Below are 23,763 nucleotides of genomic sequence, written 5' to 3'. Positions count from 1 at the left end.
CACATCCCTAATTTCTGCGTGGCTCATCGAGCGTGCGAGATGTGCATTCAAGAACCTATCTTCAGTCATTGCCCTCACTGCAGCAAGATTCCTGGAGGGCGTGAAAAAATCTTTCGGGGACCAAACACGTTAGCCGATTTTGCCCAATGGGTCTTAGACCCCATCGACAAGACGTGGAGCCAAGAGGACATCGAACGTTACGGAGATTGTCATCGTCATGCCACGGTGATGGCTCACAATTTCTCCGGATACGATGGACAGTTTCTTTTGAGGTACTATACGGAACATGGCACCGAACGTCCTAAAGTGATTTTGAACGGAGCCAAAATAATTTTCATGCAAGTGGGACAAATACAGTTTAAAGATTCGATGAGTTACTTGGCCATGCCTTTAAGCCGAATGCCTAAAACGTTTGGAATGACAGAAATGGCTAAAGGGTACTTTCCACACTTTTTCAATACGGAAGCCAATCAACATGCTGTTCTACCCCATTTGCCTGAGGCTCACTATTACGACCCCGACAACATGCGTACCGAACAACGAGAAGCTTTCTACGCTTGGTACCAGGCTCACGCCTCGGACCCTTTCGACTTTCAGGAAGAAATGTTAAAGTATTGTCGTTCCGACGTGGACATTTTACGGCATTGCTGTGGAAAATTTCGAGAACTGTTCATGGAACACGGAGGGGTCGATCCTTTGAAAGAAGCTTGCACCATTGCCAAAGCGTGTTCCTTAGTGTACCGCCAACGATTCATGCCTGAAAACACCGTGGCTGTCATCAGTCCTCAAACGACCCACTATGTCAAGCGTCAATACTCGGTCAAAGCCCTACGTTGGTTACATTACTTGTGCGACAAGGAAGACAAATGGATTCGGCATGCCCGCAACGGAGGAGGCGAAAAGACCATCGGAACGTATTCGGTAGATGGCTGGGACTTAGAAAACCCCAAGATCGTGTACGAGTTTAACGGTTGCTTATTTCACGGATGTCCCGTCTGTTACCCTGACCGTGACACTAAAAATCAGTTTTTGCAACGAACCATGGAAGACTTGTACCAGGACACTTGTCAGCGACGCCTAAAGTTAGAACAGCAAGGATACCAAGTGGTGGAAATGTGGGAACACGAGTACGATCACCGTTTGAAAACCGATCCCGAGTTTAAACGCCTCGTGGAAAGTTACCAGTTCATGGACCCGCTGAACCCGAGGGATAGTTTGTACGGAGGAAGGACCAATGCCACCTGTTTGCTGTACCAAGCCGACGAAGAGAAAGGAGAAGAAATCAAATACTTGGACGTGTGTTCGCTGTATCCCTACGTGTGCAAATATTGTCGCTTTCCTGTAGGGCACCCGCAATTGTTCACGGAACACATCGACCTGAAAAACATTCGACAATACGAAGGCTTGATCAAGTGTAAAGTTTTGCCTCCCACGAACCTATACCATCCCGTCTTACCTCACCATTGTCAAGGCAAACTGATGTTTCCCTTGTGCCGTACTTGTGCCGAAACGTGCAACCAGGACCAACCTTGCCATCACAGCCAGGAAGAACGTGCCTTGACGGGAACCTGGGTCAGCGTGGAATTGTTCAAAGCTCTGGACATGGGATACCAACTGTTAGAAGTGTACGAAATTTGCCACTTTCCCAAGACACAACAGTACCACAAGGGTGACCTACTCAGAAAGGCATTTTCGCCGACTACGTGGATGCCTTTTTGAAACTGATAGCCAGCGGCTATCCTTCCTGGTGTCACACTCCCGAAGACCAAATACAATTCAAAGAGAAATACTACGCACAAGAAGGCATCTCCTTAGACCACATCGAAAAAAACGAAGGCAGGCGATCGTTTGCCAAAGTGATGTTAAATTGCTTGTGGGGTAAAATGGCACAACGACCGTGTTTACCCAAGACGGAATATTTGACAGAACCTTCCCGCTACTTCCAGATGATTCACGACAAAACCAAGTACATGAAACACGTGGACGTCGTTCGAGAGGATTTGATCTTGGTCAATTACAAAGAAGATCTGGACTTTGTACAAGACGACCCTTTTGGAAACGTCATCATTGCGGCTTACGTGACAGCTCATGCTCGCTTAAAATTGTACGAAGCTTTAGAACTGTTAGAAGAACGCGTCCTGTACTTTGACACGGACAGTTGCATTTACATCCATCACCCGATTCAACAGCACCCTGACATCGAAGGAGACCGTTTAGGAGCCTGGACAGACGAGCATCCCGACGACAAGATTCTAAGTTTCGTCAGTGGTGGTCCCAAAAATTACGGCTACGAATACCGGGACAAACAAGGAGAAGTGCACACGACGTGCAAAGTAAAAGGACTGACTCTGAATCATCGTACCAGTCGAGTGGTCAACTTTGGGGTATTGAAAGAAGCCTTGCAATCGGGAGAGGATGGAAACTTTAAAGTGACCACCTATCAACCGAACAAGATTGTACGTTTACCCACTCACCACATCGTCAGTCGACCCTTGGAAAAAGTCTATCAAATTGTATACCAGAAGCGAGGGCGACTTCCCAATCACTTCACCTTACCGTACGGTCACGTTGGTATTGGTCTGTATATGAAAAGGAACCCTAGGCAAGATCGATAGTTCATTGTTCATTGAAGTAACTTACCATGTCGTTGACGAAGAAGAAACCAGATTGGTTAGGAGTCAAATGTTGGACATCACCGAGACCAGGGTTTTGAGGCTTGGACACAAGAGGTGGCCCAGTATGCACGAGAGTTATTCAAGGAAAAAAGTTACTTTTCAACCCGTGTTAGTGACGGTGCCAGAAGAACCCGTCACCCAGGACAGGACTGTCGTGGACAGGCCTGAAAGACCCTTTCGGGAGGACACTTGTGTGACCTTACCCCTACTATAGAACTGGTTAGAACTTTACCCAAAACATGTTGTACAGACACTTGTGTTTATTCCACGTTCATGGTTATCATGTGCCTTTTATTCTTGTACTTAAGCCTTTGGCTTTTATGCATTTTTGTCTTTCGTATTCATGTTTGAAACATTCAATAAACGTGTTCTGAAAAAGTATATAAACTCTTGTCTTGTTTGTTTTTCGTGTCACAAGTGACATTTCTCACACCATGGCTACCTCTGCTGTCTCTGCTCCCTCTTCCTCTACTGTCAAAGTCATCGACGAACACTTAGATCGTGCCAGTTGGGAGGCTTTGTATCTTCGCCATCCCTTTAACATGCTCATTGCTGGACCTAGCGGTTCAGGCAAAACCGAATTCGTCAAACGTTTGATCGAACATAAACATCATTTGATCGATCCACCCCCTCAACAAATCGTGTGGTGTTACAAAGAGTGGCAATCGGCGTACAGCCTCTTGCGAGAAAGTCAAGGCGATTCCATCGTGTTTGTGGAAGGCATTCCTAAAGAAGACGACGGCATCGTCTCTGACTCCCGTCTAACCCATTTGGTCATTTTCGACGACATGTTAGGAGAAGACGAAGAAGAAATTAAACTGTGGTTCACGCGCAAAGGGCATCACCGTAATGCCAGTGTCGTTTACATCACCCAAAATTGGTTTCAACAAAGTAAAGCCCATCGCACCATCAGTCTCAATGCGCATTACGTGGTCTTGTTTAAAAGCCCTCGAGATAAATCGCAAGTGCAAGTCTTAGCCAAACAGTTAGGAACGCCTTGGCTGACTCAGGCGTACGACGATGCCACTCAAACTTCACACGCCTATTTACTCGTCGATTTGAAACCTACGACTCCCGAGGATTTGCGATTTCGTACCCACTTGTTTCACCACTGGTGCCAAGACGGAGGGCCTGTCCTGTACACGTCTCCGTCCTCGACTTCATTTCACTCCCCATAAAAAAATCTATAAAAACCTCAGACCCTTTTTCGTCTGTCTCACGCAGTGTGAACATGACGTCCCTTCAGTCGCATCTTCCCGTCAAATTGATTCGTGCCTTGTATGGCATCAGTCGAGAAAAAAATCCACAAACACGAGCTCGTGTCTTAGAAGCTAGTCTCAAAGAAGTCTTATGATGGTTCACGGTGACGGCACGTCAATTACTCCATGGAATCATTCAGATTCCTCATCAAACCAAACGCTTTTTCGATCGAAACAAAGTCGCTTTGGTCCAACTGGCCGATCCCCGCATCGACACTCAAACCAAAAAACAAATCATTTTGAAACCTGGAGGGAGCGGTACTCTAGGAGGGGTCATCATTCGCTCACTCTTAAGATGGGATCCTAATGCCCCCAAAGTTATACCCAAGACAAAAGTCCAACGAAGCCCCAAGAAGAAAAAGACCAGGTCCCCAAGGAGAACTTCTCCAGTGGCGGGACCCTCCTCTGACCAGACACCACCCCGGAAAAAGAAAAGAAGCCCCCAGAAAAAGAAAAGTCCACAGAAAACTAGTCGCAAGAGAGGCACTTCGGCCAGGACGCAACCTTACACTCGCAAACCACGACCTGCCACGGCGGTGACTGCGTCTCCGGCAGCTTCACGTTTGTCCACTTCTCCGTTAATGACACCCAGAACTGAAGAGTACTTGGAGACGTTGATCACACCAAGAACTTCTCCGTTGATGACCCCCAAAAGAACTTCCCCAGTGGCAGGACCTTCCAATTTAGTGGCAGTGGCTGCTGCTCACAAAGTACCTTCTCCCAAAATCAAAGTTCAAGAAAGATCGGGCATGTTACAAAGTTTACTGGATTTGTCCAAGCAAGAACTGGCTCGATTTAGTCCGTTGCGTACCCCTGCACGACGTGTCATGCTTGTCCTCAAACTGATACGACGTAAAGACAATCAGTGGCGACGCGTTCCAGTATAAAAAAGGCCTGTGACCAAGTCGGGTATCAGTGTTTTTTCGGTGCTCCTGAAGACTCAAAGATGTCACCCTCCAGAAAACCCCAAGGAAAGAAAAGGAAAGGACTGCCACCACGTTTAGCCAAACATGGGGACATGTTATCTGTCCTGTCCAAAGCTTCTCCACCCCTACGAAAAAAACTCATTCAAACGGCCTCCAAAGAGGTCATCGAAACCGTGTGCGAATGTTGTTTGAACGTTTTGAAAGGCACGATCCCTTTGTCCAAACACCAGAAACAATCCTTAAGCAAACATCGTCACGTTCTTCGCCAAATGGTTCGAAAGAAAATTCCCATTCGTCAAAAAAAGAAGATGTTAGTGCAACGTGGAGGTATTTTACCTCTCTTGTTAGGCCCCATACTGAACGGAGTCTTGGGAACCATGTTGGGAAGACTGGTGGGAGCAAGATAAAAAGGCCTTCGGAAGTCCCAAGATCTCAGAATCGACCCCTGACAACCCCATGGAAGGACGAAAACTAGCTTTAGTGCCTTACAAACGATGGATGGAATACCATCGGTGGCAAGAACAACGCACCCCGCATTTACCTCCCAATCCCAATTTGAGCGAGATGTCCCAGTTACAACACGAATTGCAGTCCTTGATGGATCGCCAAGATTTGTCCGAAACAGAAAAATCGCAAAAGTACGGTCAACTCTTGCAACGACTGCAACTCTTTCACCAGAAAGCTTTAGACGAAACAGCTCTACCCACTCTGAAAGATTTTAAGACCTTGATGAAAAGTCCAGCACCATCACCAGTACCAGTACCAGTACCACCAGTACCCGTGACCAAGACAGAAAAAGGAGAAGAAGAAGAAGGGTTTCAAACTCCACCAGAAAAAGTACGCAAGTTAACAACACCACCTACCTCCAGAATTGGATGGATTAAAAAGATGATGGCCACCCCTTCTTCCTCACAAGAGAAAAAGAAAGTGAAGACAGAAGTGAAGACAGAAGTGAAACAAGAACCGATATCCCCCGCTCAGACATCCTTCTCCTCTTCGACGCCTATTGCTGGCCGCACACGCAAAGCATTGCAATCCAAAAAAATACCCCAAGAGAAAAAGAGTAGCATCCTCCAAGAGTGGGTGTCTTATTAACACACCAACCAACACAAAAAAATGGAAAAAGTCTTAGCCAGCATTTACTACGATCCCTCGCATCCTGCAGGTTACGCAGGAGTTCAAAAATTGTATCGTGCTGCCAAAACTCGACTGAAAAGTCTCCGTTTACCTCAAGTGCAACGATGGTTACAAGAACAAGCTACCTACACTTTACACAAACCCATTCGACGCAAGTTTGCCAGAAGTCGCACCCGAGTGGAAGGCATCGATCATCAATGGCAAGCCGATTTAGCCGATGTCTCTCATTTGGCCAGCTACAATCGTGGCTACAAATATTTGTTTTGTGTCATCGACGTCTTTTCCAAATTTGCCTGGGTCGTGCCCTTGACTTCCAAATCGAGCAGCGAGTTAGTGCGAGCCCTGCAACGAGTGTTGAAACAAAGCGGTCGTCACCCTCTTCGATGGCAAACGGACAAAGGTACAGAATTTCTGAACCAAGCTTTCCAAAAAGAATTAAAGAAACGTGACATTCATTTTTTACCACCGAGAATCCCGAAACCAAAGCCAGCATCGTGGAACGTTTTCAACGCACTTTGAAAGAACGCATGTGGAAATATTTTACGCATCACCACACTCTGAAGTACATCGACTTCTTACCGCACCTGGTGCAAGCATACAACCAATCTTACCATCGAAGCATCGGACGTGCCCCGCAAGACGTGACTCCCGAGAACGAAGTGTTGGTGTTTGAGCACCTGTTTGGTACGTCCCGGACGAGGGCTGTCCCCAAGAAAAGTGGAGAGTTGGCCGTAGGAGATTGGGTTCGCATTGGCAAAACCAAACGCACTTTCGACAAAGGTTACTTACCTAACTGGACGACCGAATTGTTTCGCGTCACTGGACGAGTGCATGGCCGTCATCCTGCCGTCTATAAATTGGAAGACATGAACGGAGAAGTGCTCAAAGGAACGTTTTATTTGCCCGAGTTACAACGTGTCACCAAAAAAGAAGACGACGTGTACGACATCGAAAGCATTCTCGAACGCAGAACCCGTAAAGTGGGCAAACGACGTGTCAAAGAAGTCAAAGTACGTTGGAAAGGATATCCGCCCAGTTTTGATTCTTGGATCGACGCTTCGCAAGTCATCGACTATAAAAAGAAGTGACCATCATGCCTTTTCACACAGCAGACGCAGCTACGTCGACCACTCCTCCTTCCCCTAGTTCTTCTGTGCAAGATTTACAAAAACAACCCTTGTGGGTGTGGTGCGGAGAACGAGTGCCTAAAACGCAAATCGTCTTTTTCTGCCAAATCTTCGTGGTGTATTGTGTCATCGGGGCAGCCATCGCCAATTTGAGTTTGCAACAAGGAGACAAACAATTGTGGACCATTTTATTGAGCAGTTGCATCGGTTACCTGCTTCCTAATCCCTCCCTGAAATTCACCTCGAACGGGAACCCCGGGAACCTTGTGTCCAGTGCCAGTGCCAGTCACCACTTCAATCACAACCAGAACCCCATTTTAGACGGAGACACGCCTCTGACGTCCAGTAACCCCTCGGACAGCCACAGAACTCTGGAATTATGAGTCACCAAAACCAATTTTACTTAACTTTACCCAGTGACAGTTCCATGGAGGTGTTTCCCAAGAACACGTTGTGCTGTTACACGGCCAAATTACCTCAGGCCATCCAGTTAGATCACGAAGCCCATTGGGAAGTGGCTTTAGTAGAAATGATTCAACCGACCCAAGTCCTCAATGTCCTTCCCAATCAAAATTTTTTTGATGTGGAAGTTCATGACGAGCAAATGCAACAGTGGATGGATAGCAATGTCAAATATGACAAGAAAACCCGTACACAAAAGTACACCACCTATCACTTGTTCATTCCCCCAGGCTATTATTTTAGTGGTCAACATTTGGTCAACACCATAACCTCCAGGTTTAATGTCGTGTTTCTGAAAGCTTTGGAGCATGTCAACAAAAATGTCACCATGGAGTACCACAAAGCAGCTCGTCGCTTCTTGATGAAATTTGAACGAAGTAAAATCGTGTCCATTTTATTTTGTCCTGAATTGTTTGACATGTTGGGCGGAGACATGGACATGAGAAAGGCCATGCTCAAGAAAAACGAATTACCCATCGTTTACGACAACGAGTCTTTTAGCAAGTTATTTCGTGCCCCGGTAGAACTGAACCAAGGACTGAATTTGATGTTCGTGTATTCCGATGTGGTGGAGTACAACGTGGTGGGACACACCTCCGTACCGTTACTGCGTGTCATTCCTTTCAAAGTGGATTCTGCCACGAACGCTGACGAGGAAGGTGGAAACACTTACCACGTCCACCGCGAATTTGTCCATCCTCACTATTTGCCTGTCAGTAAGTCGTATTTAGACACGGTCAACATTGCTATAAAAGGAGATCTGGGACAAAATATTCCATTCACCAAAGGAAAAGTCACGGTGAAACTCCATTTTCGAAAACGGTTCTCTCACGACTCGTAAGTAAGTCATGTATCCAGTGTACCGAGGGGTTGCTCGACAGCGAGGACACGGCTTAGGAGACATGTTAAAATCGGCCTTTCGTTCGGTGGCCCCGGTGTTGAAACCGATGGTGACACGCGGATTGCACGCCTTGAAAGATGCGGCACTGACGCAAGGCAAAGAATTTCTCCAAAATGTCATCATCGACAAACAAAACCCTAAAGAAGCCTTCATGAGGGCAGGCAAAAATGTCTTGCTGCAAACGGGCAAAGACATTTTAGGCCAACGAGAAACACCTATAAATGCCCTGCACGCTACCGAGTCAGGCATTCAGCAAGGACAAGGCAGAAAGAGACGACGAAGAAAACACCCTTTCACCAGACTTCAAGCGAGAAAGGCCAAGAAAAGAAGAACCGTTCGAGACTTAGACGTTTTCGATTATTGAGAAAAGAGACAAAAAATGATGCACCGAGAATCTTGCGCTTGTTCCAAGACGGAACTGGATCTGTTTGCCATGCCCCCTACCATGATGACCATGCAAGAATCCCAGTGGGTGGAATTTCACCCCGTCTCCTCACTGACCGATTCCGCTCCCATCGAGTTTGAAATCAAAGGACAGCCCGAAGATTACATCGATCTGAATAGCAGTTACTTGTACCTGAAAGTCAAAATTCTAGATAAGACTGGAGGTGCTATAGACGATGAAGCAGTAGCTCCCGTCAACAATTTCATGCATGCCTTGTTCAGTGGAGTGGACTTGTACTTGAATAACAAACTGGTCAGTAGCAGCATGGATACTTACCCTTATCGTGCCTACCTGGAAAATCTCTTGACGTACGGAATAGATGCCAAGAACACTCATCTCAATGCCTGTGTGGTATGGGAAGCTGACTAACCTACCAAGTTTGAAATATTGGAAATTGATGAAAAGAAAGACAACAATGATGGATTTCTAGAACGAAGAAAGAGAATCACGGGAGCCGACACAAGTTTAGAACTGATGGATCGTTTGCATTTGGACATGTGGTTGCAAGAAAAGTATTTGCTGAACGGGGTGGAGGTCCGCCTGAGACTGAATCGTAGCAGTGCCGCTTTCCATTTGATGGCTGATAGTGACGGTTACAAAACCAAAATCCTAGAAGCCAGACTCTACGTACGCCGTGTGGAAGTGTTACCTAAAGTGGGAAACGACATCAGTCAGACGTTGAGTAGAACGACCGCCAAGTATCCCATACGACGCGTTGAAGTGAAAACCTTCACCATTCCCAAGGGACAGCGATCCATGATCGAAGATCATCTGTTCCAAGGACAGTTACCCAAACGTTTGATCGCTGGTATCGTCGAGAATACAGCCTTCAACGGAGCTGCCGAAAAAAATCCTTTCTCCTTTCAACACTTTGGCGTGTCCAAAATCGAAGTCAGTCGCGATGGCAAGACCTTGTGTACCCGACCTTTCGAACCTGACTTTACCAAGAAGAATTACTTGAGATCGTACTTGTCCCTGTACGAAGCCACCGGACAGTTAGGAACCAATACCAGTCACGGTATTACGTACGAGGATTATGCAGGAGGCTACGCTTTGTGGGCTTTCGATTTCACTCCAGACCAAGGCAGCGACGAGGGACATTTCCACCCTATAAAATCCGGCCAGATTCGTGTGGAAATTCAGTTTAAAGACCGAGACCCTGATGAAACGGTGAACGTCATCCTGTATGCAGAATTCGATAATACCATAGAAACCAACAGTTTGAGAGAAGTCATCCTCGATTACTAGAAACCATGGAAGACTGTTATCCCTCTTTACCTAGTGGAGAAACTTTTAGTGTTGGATTATTGTTAAAAAATGTTAGAGTTCTTGTTGTTTAGTGTTAAGTGATTTTTGAATAAAAAAATGTTGTGTTTTGAAAAAAATTGTTTGATGTTATATTGTTGGATTATTGTTAAAAATGTTAGAGTTGTTGTTTAGTGTTAAGTGATTTTTGAATAAAAAATGTTGTGTTTTGAAAAAAAATGCCTTTGTCTTTTGTTTAGCTATAAGAATGTTGGATTGATGCTCTTTCATTTCTTACTATCCCTCTCATGACACTCACTAAACGTTGCGACTCAAAAACCGTGTGGGGGATGTTTTCCTTCACGTCCGCGCTTTAACTTTAAGAACCGGGTTGTTTCCAGTCTAACCATCCATTGTCGACTCATCCTCCTAAGAAGATGTGCTCCAAACGAGCTAAACTCAACGAAACCTACGTGAATTTGCATAGGGTCAGACACAGTCTGATACCGAAGCCAGAAGAAATAGAGAATGTGAGAATGTTAAAAATCACTGAAGACCTGATAGAAGAGCTCTTCAGAGAAGAAATGAACAGGGAAAAAGAAGAATGGACAGAGAAGTACAGACTTCAGAGACAGCAGCAACAACAACAACAAGAGCAGCAGCAGCAGCAACCTGAACCTGACAGAGGCTTTGTCGATTGCCGTATCGACACCAAAGAGTTCTTCTTTTCTTTCCGAAGAAGCAGACCTATCGCCAGAAAGTCTATCCTCAGAGGACATCGCATTCTTAGAAACTAAAAAAGAATGCCATAGCAAACAAAAAAAAACAGCCCTTTTCAGGGCTACCCAATACTCCAGAAAAGAAATAACTATCCATTTGCCAATGTGTGTAGGTAGAGTAGTGTGAATATAAACACTAACTCTTTATTGATAGTGAGAGTGTATGTGTTTGTGTGTTTGTAAGTGCTCACGTATGTTGGTGTGGATAGTAGATTAATATGATGTCATTTTTGGTGTTTGAGGTGTATATTTGGAGTTAGATTGGATTGCTTTGCGTATGTAAATAGTCTATTGAAGTGATTTATAAAAAATTTTAAAATAGTGATGGGTAACATAAAAAGTGAGTGAGTGTTTCTTTTAGGTCCGCGCGTTGTTGTTATGGGTTATAATCTAGGTAAGGTCCATTTTATGTTATTAGGGGGATGTTTTCAATCACGTCCGCGCTTTCAGTATAAATTGAAACTCGCTCGGCAGTCTAGCTACCCTTGTTGATTGATCAACACCGCCAGAAGAATGAACACCAGAATTGTGAAACTGTTAGAACTCCAGATGCACCTGGAATATGCCAGGCGCATATTAAACGAACTAGCAGCGGAGGCTATCGTAGAAGAAGCAAGAATAAAGAAGGAAGAGGAGGAGAGAAGAGAGAGGGAAGAAGAGGAAAAGAAAATAGGAGAGAGGATGTCATACAATATTCCCGAGACAGAGGATTGGGGTGCTGAAGCGAATCATCCCGCCTCTGCACTCTCAAGACAAAAAGTAAAAGGAGACTGGAGTCAAAGATGCGTGTGTGGCGCCAGGCCAGGAAGGTGCAACCATTAGATAGGTGCATCTAGAGTTCAAAAAAACCAAACAGCCCTTTTCAGGGCTACCCAATACTCTAGAAAAGAAATAACTATTAATTTGCCAGTGTGTGTAGGTAGAGTAGTGTGAATATAAACACTAACTCTTTTTTCATTGTGTGAGGGTATGTGTTGGTGTGTTAGTGTTTATAAGAGCTCAGGTATGTTTGTGTGAATAGTAGATTATGGGTTTATTTATTGTTTCTTAGCGTATGTGAAGAGTATAGTTTGGGTTTTATTATATGAAATGAAAAAAGTAGGGGGATGTTTTCCTTCACGTACGCGCGTTGTTGGGTCATGATCTAGGTAAGATCAATTTTATGTTTTTAGGGGGATGTTTTCCATCACGTCCGCGCTTTCACTATAAAACTGACAGTGTTGGTCATTGGAGCCCATTCTACGGAATAACGGAAAGAAAATGGTAGCTGTATCTGACCTGTTCAACAACTTGAGACACTGTTATTACTGGATAGTAGATGGAGTATATGTTGTAGAAAGAGTAGAAAAGGAATGGAAATATCCAGTTACAAGGGATTTTGTGACCAGACAAGTGAGGAGTCTGAAACTAGCTATGGATCTCCTTGACGGTATGTTACAAGAAGAAGTGAAGAAAATAAGAGGATTAATTAACCCTCCCTATGTAAGAGTAGGTGGCTTGAAGGAAGCTCTAGATAATACAACATTAGTAAGATGCTTCCTACAAGATATCTTAGTTTGGAGTGAGTGGTCTTTTGTGAAATGGGGTGTTGACCAACTTATAAAAGCTGAGGAACTTATGAAACGAGTGCTGACCCAAGAAGTAGAGAACATAAAGGAAAGGTGGACTAAAGAAAGAAAGGAAGAACAGAATAAGAAGAAGAAATTAGAATTCGACCAACTGAATAACAACTGGATGAAAATACAGGCCAAGTTCCGAGCCATGGGTCACCCGGACTGGATGCCGGAAACAGAAAAGAAAAAGAAGAAAGGAATGATGGACAAAATAAGAGGATGGTGGAAAAAGTTAAGAAGTTAAAAGAAGAAGAAGAAGAAAAACCCAAAGGCCCTTTTCAGGGCCAGCCATATTTCTCGAAAAGAGAATGACTTTTCAATTGCCTACCCCTTTTTCTAAAAAAAATTTTAAAAAAAAATCCCATGTTCAATTTCCCTTGACGCTATACAGTCCCACCCTGTTTAAATTCCTTTGACGCTATACAGTCCCACCCTGTTTAAATTCCCCTTGACGCTCAACAGTCCCACGATTTTTCTCCATGTTAATTTCCCTTGACGCTATATGTTCCCACGATTTTTCTCCATGTTAAATTTCCCTTGACGCTATATGTTCCCAGGGGTGTTTTTAATGCTAAGTCCCATTGACGCTATACTATCCCTATTCACTACTTATATATATATATATATATATATATATATATATATATATATATATATATATATATATATATATATATATATATATATATATATATATATATATATATATATATATATATATCTGTGTGTGTTTATTTATATCATCTTTTCCTAATGGCAGAAACATAACCCAGATATTGTTGTGCAATCAATATTTTATCTACTGTTTGAAGGGAATTTGGGCATGTTAATGCGGTTTTGAGAGATTTCTGTATTGATTTCGTTTTTCTATGCTAAATTTGGGCCATCATTAATGGTTTGAATGTCTTCTTTCTTTCTTAGATTAAGGTCGTGTATGGCCATTCGGTCCAGTACGACCATTTTATGCTAGCACGGCTGACTTCGTAACTTTTCGTCAAGTGGTAAGCAAGTCAGTGCTGTCATTTGACAGTTTAACATATGCACAATATATTTCCCAATCGTACTTTAGGGTGGGAAACAAAAGCAAACCACGCGACGACACTTCGGCTGCGTGCAAGCATGCACCTTGGGGATTACTTGATATGTTGAGTTGGAAACAGGAGCAACCACTGGACGTTTTACTGCTGCAGCTCGATTGGCATGTCTGGACGCGGAAAATGAGAAGGCCTGCTGCAGTTCCTGAGCGTCAGAGGCAACTTTCTGAAATGCCATAGACTTACTATCTGTCAAATTCTGGCCAGTTATCTACATAGGGCAGTTCCCTACTAACAGTTGTGTGTAAGCCACGTAATGTAGTTAGTATCACGCTTAACAACTGTAAATGTTCTTATTCCGTATGAATTTAGAATGTTGTTTACATAGTGTCATGTAAGGAGGTAACCAGCAGTTGTTTTGTGCTTGTTAGAACATGGACCAGTTGGTATGCTTTCCTGCTCTTGTTCTTTTTCAAGTTTCCTTCAATATCTTTGGACGTTTCTTCTATCCAGTTCTCTTTTGCTTTTTTCAAGCTTTTCTTGACTTCCCGGTTGACTGCCTTGTACTGCTCTGCCCCTTTTGTATCGTTCTTTTTCATCTTTAGTTCTCTTCTCTTGTTACACAGGTTCAGAACCTCAGCTGTGACCCAGGGTTTCTTGACTGGGCGATGTCTACCGAGGATATCACTGTCTGTTTCGATCGTTGCTGTATTGAAGGTGGTGATCATCGTGTCCATATCGGTATTCTCAGCATCGAGGATAGCGAGCGGTGCAAAGTTCCCACCAATCATTGCCTGGAAGGCTTTTCTACTTCGGGATCCTTCAATTTCTCAAGATCAAATTTCATTCTTGTGTGGTTCTCTTTCTTGAACTTCTTTAGATGTAGCCTGAAGGTCATCATCACCAGATCATGGCCACTTCCTATGTCCGCTCCGGGAAACTTCTAGTTTTGGCGATGTTTATACTTGACTGTAGGCTCCTCTTCACCATGATGTAGTCGATCTGATTGTAATGGTCTCCGCTTGGTCTGTGCCATGTCCATCTTCTGGATACTGTGTGCTGGCCGAAGGTGTTTGCCAGCATAAGGTCGTTGGAACTAGCGAATTTCAGGAGCTTCAGTCCTCTCTCATTTGTCTGAGCATTGCAGCATAGCCCACATGTTCCTTTCCAGTTCATGCAAGCGTCCTTGCCTATCTTGGCATTACAATCACCTTGCACAACCAGAATGTCTTTTTTCGGTGTTTTATTCATAATTTCTTGTAGCTGGTCATAGAAGTCTTCCACATCCGCGTCATCATAGTCTGATGTTGGGGCGTATGCCAGTATTATGGTAATGTTGAATGGAGTTTCCCTGAGGCGGATGGTGATGAGCCACTGAAGTACAGTTTGTGTCCTTCCAAGGTAGTTGTTTCTCCAATGTTCTTCCATCGTGTCTCACAGAGTCCTAAGATGTTTCAGCGGTATCCGTTCATTTCATATGTAAGCTCCTCAAGCATTACTGTTGCTCTCAGTGATCTCACATTCCAGGTGCCAATGGTGATGTTGTTCCTGACACGAATCTTGCTGATCTGAGCACCAGTCATATAATTTCTACCTCCCCCCTGTTGCACGACGGAAGGCGCGGACCTTGTTGAACCGGGCGACGATCGAGCCAGTATGGGATGGGTAATGGTTATCATTTTTCATGTGGTGTGTCTAGGGCAGCTGTCGCCTGGCGGAGCCCAACCCTCTCCAGGCCTGACCACAGTCAATTTCCTCCAACTTGGTGGCTCGCCTTGGTCACGAACACGTAGCCGTTGAGCTGTTTGGCAACCTTTCCGCTTGGCCAGTGACTTCGTCTCGGAAGTTCTTCCGCCCATGTTAACATTGCACTATTTATCCATAACGTGAAAACTCGTGGAGGGCGGAAGCGTCTACCTTCCCGTCCAAGTCTAGCGGGTTACATCCTTACAGGACAAAAGCCAGAAACTGCCTCACAGAAGAAACATATATTCTGAAAAGATGGACAGAGTACTGCGCTGAACTTTACAACCACCGAGCCACAGTAGATCCAGAGGTACTGAACGTCTCTACAGCAATTAACAACGACAACCACCCTATCATACGCGAAGAAGTATAAGCCGCAGTGAGATCACTGAAAAGGTGTAAGACAGCAGGAGTGGACAACATCTCAGCAGAACTAATCCAAGCTGGGGGAGAAGCAATGATTAGCGCTCTCACAAACATCTGCAACAAGATCTGGCAAACCGGAGTATGGCCATCGCCATGGACCCAGTCACTGATCATCACCCTCCCCAAGAAAGGCTACTTGTCAAAACCACCGTACACTCAGTCTGATAAGCCATCCAAGCAAAGTCATGTTAAGGATACTGCTGAACAGACTAAAACCACAGGCTGAAAAAGTCATTGCCAATGAGCATGCGGGGTTCAGAGCAGATCTCAGCACAACAGAGCAGATCTTCAACGTCAGGATATTGTGTGAGAAGTACCTCCAACACCAGCAAGATCTGTACCAGGTCTTCGTGGATTTCAAGAAGGCGTTTGACAGGGTAGGGCATGCAGCCTTGTGGGCGACCATGAGACTGTACAACATCACAGTAATAGAGCACCTCTATGACAAGGCCACCAGAGCAGTATACTTCAACGGTAGCATAGGGGACTGGTTTGTAACGACAGTCGGAGTCAGACAAGACTGTCTGCTCTCTCACACATTATTCAACATCTTTCTGGAGAGAATCATGGCAGACGCGCTTGATAAGCATACCGGGACAGTTAGCATCTGATGCAGAACAACCATCAACTTACGTTTTGCTGATGACATTGATGGACTAGCAGGAAATGAGCAAGAATTAGCTAGCTTAGTAGAGAGTATTGACAAAACCTCTGAAGCCTATGGCATGGAAATTAGTGCAGAGAAGACCAAAACTGATGACCAACAACATCAAGGGCATCAGTACTGACATCAGGGTCCAAGGTTCAAAGCTAGAAACAGTCCACAACTTCACGTATATGGGAGTAACTGTAACAGATGAAGGATATAAACCTGAAATACTCTCCAGGATTGCACAGACAACATCAGCGCTGACAAAACTGAAGCCCATCTTGAAGGACAACAACATCGCACTCAGCTCAAAAGTCAGACTGATGCACTCACTGGTGATCTCCACATTTCTCTATGCCTGAGAATCATGGACCATAACAGTGAACTTGAAGGAAAGGATACAGGCTACAGAGATGAGATGTTTCCGAAAGATTCTCGGCGTCACATACAAAGACCATATCACCAATGAAGAAATACGGCAAAAGATAAGACAAGCCATTGGACCTCACGATGACTTCCTCATCATAGTGAAAAAACGGAAACTGCAGTGGAATGGGCATGTCTCACGATCACCAGGACTTGCCAAGACAATCATACAAGTGTACATACATTTTCCGAAAATTCAAGATACAAGAAAAATCGGGTGTATATGACCCAAATGATATCTGTAGTCTTAGTTAGAAGAAAAAATGTTCTTTTTCCTAACGATGGATGATTGGATCGTGTTAGGATATTAATTTGCATTTTGCGAAATCTGTTTCCACTCAAAATGAAAACCCTTATTTATAATGGACAATTTTGACAAGTAGCCCTTTAAAAGACTGATGGTTAACCTCTAGGGCGGGAATAGCAGTGGTCTCAGGTGTTTGGGCAGCACAAACGAAAGCTTGGTCTGCCTATATGAGATGTTTGGGTTGATCAGGTCAGCTATGATGAGTTCGTCCAGCGGTGGTCATAACTTGATGGGATTGGCAGGTATATCGTAAAAATCTAACCAACGCTATGGGTACTGGACAATATTTTTCACCAGTGAACTTATATTTGTCCGCTATTATAGAAAATTTGTATTGGCTCTTCTTTTCAGCCGTGCCTCACTTTAACTTTCTTGTAGGCATGGATGACTGTTCTTAGATTATTTATTTTTTGAGTGCTGATGTGATAACATTCTATCAATTATTGACATTCTCATTCCTCATTTATCATCCCAGTCGCGGCCGTAGTCTACGGCGGTATGACTTTGCACTATTGGTATTCTATTGGACTTTGTCGACGCTGCCTTTTCCTTCTGTACCTGAGGTAGTCCCATGTTTTTCTTATCAGACTGTATGGTGTTGTTGTTGATTGTGTAATTTGGTCCTTTGTTTCTCTAATTCTCGCCTTCTCGTTACCTCTTTTTCTTTAGGTTGCCTTTTCTTCTTATCGTATCTTCTGTTCCTGGCCCCCTTTTATGCTATGCTTGGCATTGGTGGTCGCATCCCAGATTCAGTGGTTGAAATTGGGGTGGTGTTGCTTTTATCTAGGGGGAGGGATTGTTGACTGGCTTCAGTGACAGGGACGCAAGGTGACTACCGTGTCTGTGTATCCCGCTCCCTCTGTTGTCCTTGCGTTTCTCCTCCCTATCCCAGTCTTTTCTGGGGGCTCCTTTCCCAAATGGGGTTGTTAAAGTTCTCTCACAGATTAGTAATAGTGCCGTTTGTTTTCGCTTGGAAACGAGTGATGAAATCACACAATCAAGCTATGCAACATGAACTATACTATCCAACACCCCATTAACACTATCTTAAATCTACACATACTAGCTATCAGGCCAAAGGAATATGATGTAAAAGAAGGGATGAAATCACTCAAGCATACTATACAACACACCAACTATACTATCAAACAGCTCTTTCACACAATCCGAAACGCAGCACATAGTTTTTAAAAAACGACAACTACTTTCAGATGAAATGAGTATTATGCAAAATGAAGGGATGAAATCACCTAAGACTGTTATTAACACACTTACTGTACTACCCAAAATTAAAATTGAAAACGATAATTTTGCAAAAATAAACCGAGAGAAAATGAAATGTGGAAACTTAATTTAAAATGAAAATTCAAAGCGAAAACCTGAAAATGACATTTGACAAACAAATAATTCAAGATGACTGAAAAACAAGTATCTAAAAATGAAATTTTAAAATAGACCTTTACAAAAGTAAAACCTGAGACAGTGAAATCTGAGAAACGTAAATTGGAAATTAAAACTGAAAATGAAATTTATGAAACAGATCTGAAGAAAAAAAATAAAAAAATAAAAATGGAAAAATTGGAATTTAAAAAATGAGAACTGATCATGAAAGGGAAAAGTCAAGTTGAAAATGAAAAAGAGAATTTGAACAAAGATAAAAAAAAATGGAAAGTTGAAATGAAATTAAAATTAAAAACTGAAAATAAAATAATTGTAAAACTAAATTTACAAATGAAGCTGAAAATGAATAATTGCCTGTGAAAAAGTTTGAATCATGAAATTTGAAAATATATAAGATTGAAATTCGAAAATGAAAATTCAGAAAAATGAAATTTAAAAATGAAAATCCAAAAATTAATGATTTGAGAAACAAAGTTTAAAAACTAAACTTTAAAAGTGAAAGTTTGATAAAGAAAATTTTATAATTTAAAAATTTAACATCAAATTTTGAAACAGAAAATTAACATGAAAGCGGAAAATGAAGTTAAAGAAATGAACATTGAAAATAAAATTTAAAAATTGAAAGGTTGAAATAAAATTGAAAATAAATATTAAAATTATGTAAATTGAAAAATCCAAATTTGCAAACAAAAACTGAAAACAAGAAATAACAGATGAAATATTTTAACAAAAAGTTTGACAAACCAGAAACTAAAGATATAGATTGTAAAATGAAAATTTATTTAAACTGAAACTGAAAACGAAACTGGAAAACATGACAAAAATTCAAAAGCACAGAATTTTTGAAAAAACCCTTACGTTTCTTGTCTGAGCGTGTACATATTATCATTTAGGGATAAGGTGTGTAAGCATTCCCACCCATGTGTATAGGTGATATTATCTTTGAGTGCCACTTCATTCCTCCTTTTTACATCCTAGCTTCTCGAGTGATAGTATATTTGCTTTTCTGTTAGTATAGATTCTATACATTCTAACACGTTTCCTTTAGCTAGTCAATATGGTGATGTTTCATAGTAGATAAGTGGGTGTTGGGTACACTATCAGCGTATTGGATAATAAGGATGAGGTATTGGTTGCTCCAAGGCGTATTGATGACATAGTGTGGGTGTACAGTAGTAGCTAACTGGATAGTGAATGGTAAATAACGAGGTGTTGGGTACTGAAAACTGAGTGTTGATGGTATTGTATGGCTTTTGTATAATAGATAACTACGTGATGGATAGCAAACAACTGAGTGTTTGTCACTCGAAGCGGTGTTCCGGTTAGTAAGTGTAATTTTAAAATTAAATTTTCATTTAGAGGGCATAGAGAACCATAGTGTTAAACATACGGACCTTTTTAACATTTATTTTATGTTAGCGGTCATAGAGATCCAAAGCCAAAATTATATCCACAATGATAATTTAACATCTTTAAATTAACTAGTGACACATAATTCTTATGTGTTACCTACTTACTGGAATTAGGACTCGCAAATTAATTTCCGTGGACTAAATTTGTCGCATGCCCATTCTTTTTATAATTTTTTGGACATAAAACTCATCTTAGCTTTGGACAACAGGAATGTTGCCAATATATATAATTTATAGTTTAGAATTTATACAATATTTTCCTTACCAATGATGCATACTTTATCACAAGTGCGACGCATACATTTTATATTTTTTAATTTATTTTATTATGAAGAAATCATCTGGAAGAAGGATATACCTACACCAGATTTGTGGGTAATATGTTAGTATCAATCTAAGTTTTGGAAATGTACTGTTTACGAAAAGAACAACTGCATACTTCATAAATAAATGTTTAAACATTTGTATCAGAAAAGCGTATTATTTTGAAAACGTTCAAATTTCAGAAAGAAAGCTGATCATTTTGAAAACGTTCAAATTTCAGGAAGACAGCTGATTAGTTCGAAAACGTTCTAATTGCAGGAAGACAGCTGATTAGTTTGAAAACGGTCAAATTGCAGGAAGACAGCTGATTAGTTCGAAAAAGTTCAAATAGCAGGAAGACAGCTGATTAGTTTGAAAACGTTCAGATTGCAGGAAGACATTCTTGAACATGAACAGTTTAGAGACGCACATGCATCTGCGACAACGCATGTAAAACTACTTCGTACAGATACAAATATAAGGGAAAGAATAATTTTTAATCTTGGCCAATTTTGACAAGAAATATCGGATAATTATCAGCGTTCAATAAAGAAAAATTTCGTAATTTTGTGCACATTTTAGTGAGCGATCTGAATATAATCTTCTGGAGTTTCCTCAGCCTCCGCGCGAGTCCAGAAATTTTGGCAATTACTGATATTAGTTTTGGCTAATTAATAAAATACGGATATTTTTTGTCGCCGTTCAATTCCGGTACAGTTTCGGAGTTTTATTGCTATTTTAGTCCTGGTCAATTTTAAAACATCTGACTATTAGTGCTTCTTTTAGTCTCAACGTAACTAATTTTCTCAGTCTCCGATAGATCCGGGACATTTTCGTAATTTTAGTACTATTTGTAGTTTAAGCCAATTTAACACAATGTTCCGGCATATTTATCATTCTCCGTTAAATTCCGTTAATTTCAGCAGTACTTTAGTCACCTCCATTTTATTGTTATTATGAGTTGGTTTGCTTGGTTTTAGCTAATCATGGCATCATTACAATGATCTAATTTGAGATAAAGATCTAGAGGATATTTTCTTTTCCTACGTTAATATCGGATTTGTTTCATCGTATGGTACGACTTTGTGATATTTTAAAGAGTGACCACGTCACGAGTTGAAATATAAAGCGTTAATACCACAACATGAAATATATCCGGTATTTAGGTAGGAAAATAACATTTTCTTTTTATTTTTCACTGAATTTGCCCCGGAATCGAAGTTTAGAAGATGAAACTAACTCTTTCGTACAACACCCTCACCTCCAACGACTTTTCGTAAATTCACCTCATTTTCATTGGTTGATAATATAAATAGGATTGTATTGACCTAATTTGTCGATTTGAATGACAGTTTCGACAGTATTTTGAAAGTATAAATATTGTAGAAAAACTAGTATCGAATAATAATAAATGTTCTGTAGTTGAGCAATGTAGAACAGAACAATTTAGAAATTCTTACTTTGGACTGGAATCATCTGAGTGACAGTGTTGTGTGTACGCAAACAGTGGAGGGCTTCATGATATCTCTTGAACAATACTACTAACTTTCTAGATGGCTCTCTCTTCCGGTGCAAATTTACGCCGTAACTGGCCCTGTACTGTACACACTCAGATTCTGATTCAGACAGTTCGTAAACTATTTGTGCCTCTCTGAAAACAAAGCAAGTCCGAGGCAGATATATATCGCAGCGGGTTTATCGTCCCGGTCAAGGAGGTAAGGGGAAATAACTTCAGAGAGACGAGAATGGCGTCAGGTAAGATTTCTTCATTAAAGATTAATGTCCATATCTTACAGGTGAGACAGTTTCTATTTGCTCTAGCTCACAAAGTACCCGTTTGTAGGCACATACAATCAAGCATGCTGTGGCATCATGGGAAATCTTTTATTTTCACATGTGAAAAAATAGGAATGAAAAAAATTTCAAAATTATTTCGCCAATGTGTTCTATTTTTCACACTTAAGTCTATAAAAAATTCTTTATTTATTGACGTTGGATATACGAATATAATCATTAAACAACATGTACCTAGTACACACTGTTTGCTGGACAGCATATGTGTCATCTGAGATAGCCACTTCCAACACTGCAGCAATGTGACCCTAGTTAAGGTCAACCACTTGTAACAATGTTACCACTTTGACCGCATAATGTCATTCCCATGTTAGAACTATGGGCGTTTATCTAATTATGATATGATGCTCAAGTGCCCCCCCCCCACCTCCCGTTACCCTATGGGAGCTTATATCGACCCATATACCCCCCACCCCCATTGTTCCAAACAACTACTCACATCTAGGTACTCTACAAAGTGAATAGTTAGTAATACGCATCAGAAGACCATGTCATAAAAGGCGGTTATGACTGCAACTGATATCGTCTGCGAAATCACTAGTTTAAAATCAAACAATAGCGTAAAGCAATAAATACAACAGGCTCATCAATAAAATAGGAGGGAAAGTTAATAAAATTTTACACCGCAAATAGAAATGAATTTTCAACTTTTCTATAAAACAAACGTTTGAAACTTTGTAGAGATATCTTGATTTTTGTATTTTTATATCCTTGGTGCAATATTTAAAAAAATCGGTAGGAGGGTACAAATAAACATGCTGTGTGTGTGTGTGTGTGTGCAAATACTATAGACCGGTCGTCACATAATGCGCTGATAGAATTAGTCGCTGAAAGGTGTGCGTTACGCACAAACAGAAGTCACGGTAAACACGTACACAGGTAAGAAAGTACTTGAAAGCTAATGCTAGAGCCAAAGGAACCTAGAATCATTCAGAAGTCTGGCAAGTTCTTCATTGTGAGGAGTATAAAATCCGCGCAATAACTCCCTGGTTTTGGGATACATGTCACCTATCATCTGCAGGTCAGTTGGTCTCTGGTTTAACTTCGGCCTGGAGACTAATAGATTTTCTTCTGCAACCGTCAACTGCCCTGCAAAATAACGGAAATACATAGATAACTATTTGAATATATATATATATATATATATATATATATATATATATATATATATATATATATATATATATATATATATATAACTACTTACTAGTCTGTCTATCTATTTATCTAATTATCTATTTTTGTCTATCTATCCATCCATCCATCCATCCATCCATCCATCCATTCACCCATCCATCCATCCATCCATCCATCCATCTATCTATCTATCTATCCATCCATCTGTCTATCTATCTATCTATCTCTCTATCTGTCTGTCTGTCTGTCTGTCTATTTTGTAATGATAATTATACTCGAAAATGGTTCTCATATGTAACAAAATAGAGTACCGTCTGTCATCAGTGTTCGTTGACTGACAAGTTTTACCATATTTGCTAGGAAATTCCTATCGTAGCATATATTACAGAATGTTATCCAATGACTTCTGGTTAAGGCTAGCAACTAATAACCCGTTAACACCATATATATTAGATTATAATGTAAGTTCAGTTTGCACTATAAGCCTGTACGTAGCTAT

At 41.6% G+C, this 23,763-nt stretch overlaps 1 protein-coding gene across 1 annotated transcript; it reads right to left on the bottom strand.

Moving 5' to 3' along the window:
* Positions 1-14,524: 14,524 nt before the first annotated feature.
* LOC149775337 (protein CFDP2-like) lies at positions 14,525-15,031 on the bottom strand. The gene has a single exon (XM_089943464.1). It carries the CDS (start codon positions 15,029-15,031, stop codon positions 14,525-14,527), a length of 507 nt encoding a protein of 168 aa, XP_089799590.1.
* Positions 15,032-23,763: the final 8,732 nt, after the last annotated feature.

The sequence above is a fragment of the Sinohyriopsis cumingii genome, chromosome 19, assembly GCF_028554795.1.
Source record: "Sinohyriopsis cumingii isolate HCF-2022 chromosome 19, ASM2855479v2, whole genome shotgun sequence".
Classification (NCBI taxonomy): Eukaryota; Metazoa; Mollusca; class Bivalvia; order Unionida; family Unionidae; genus Sinohyriopsis; species Sinohyriopsis cumingii.
The sequence above is the reverse complement of the archived record's forward strand: the minus strand, read 5'-3'. Positions and strand labels throughout refer to the sequence as shown.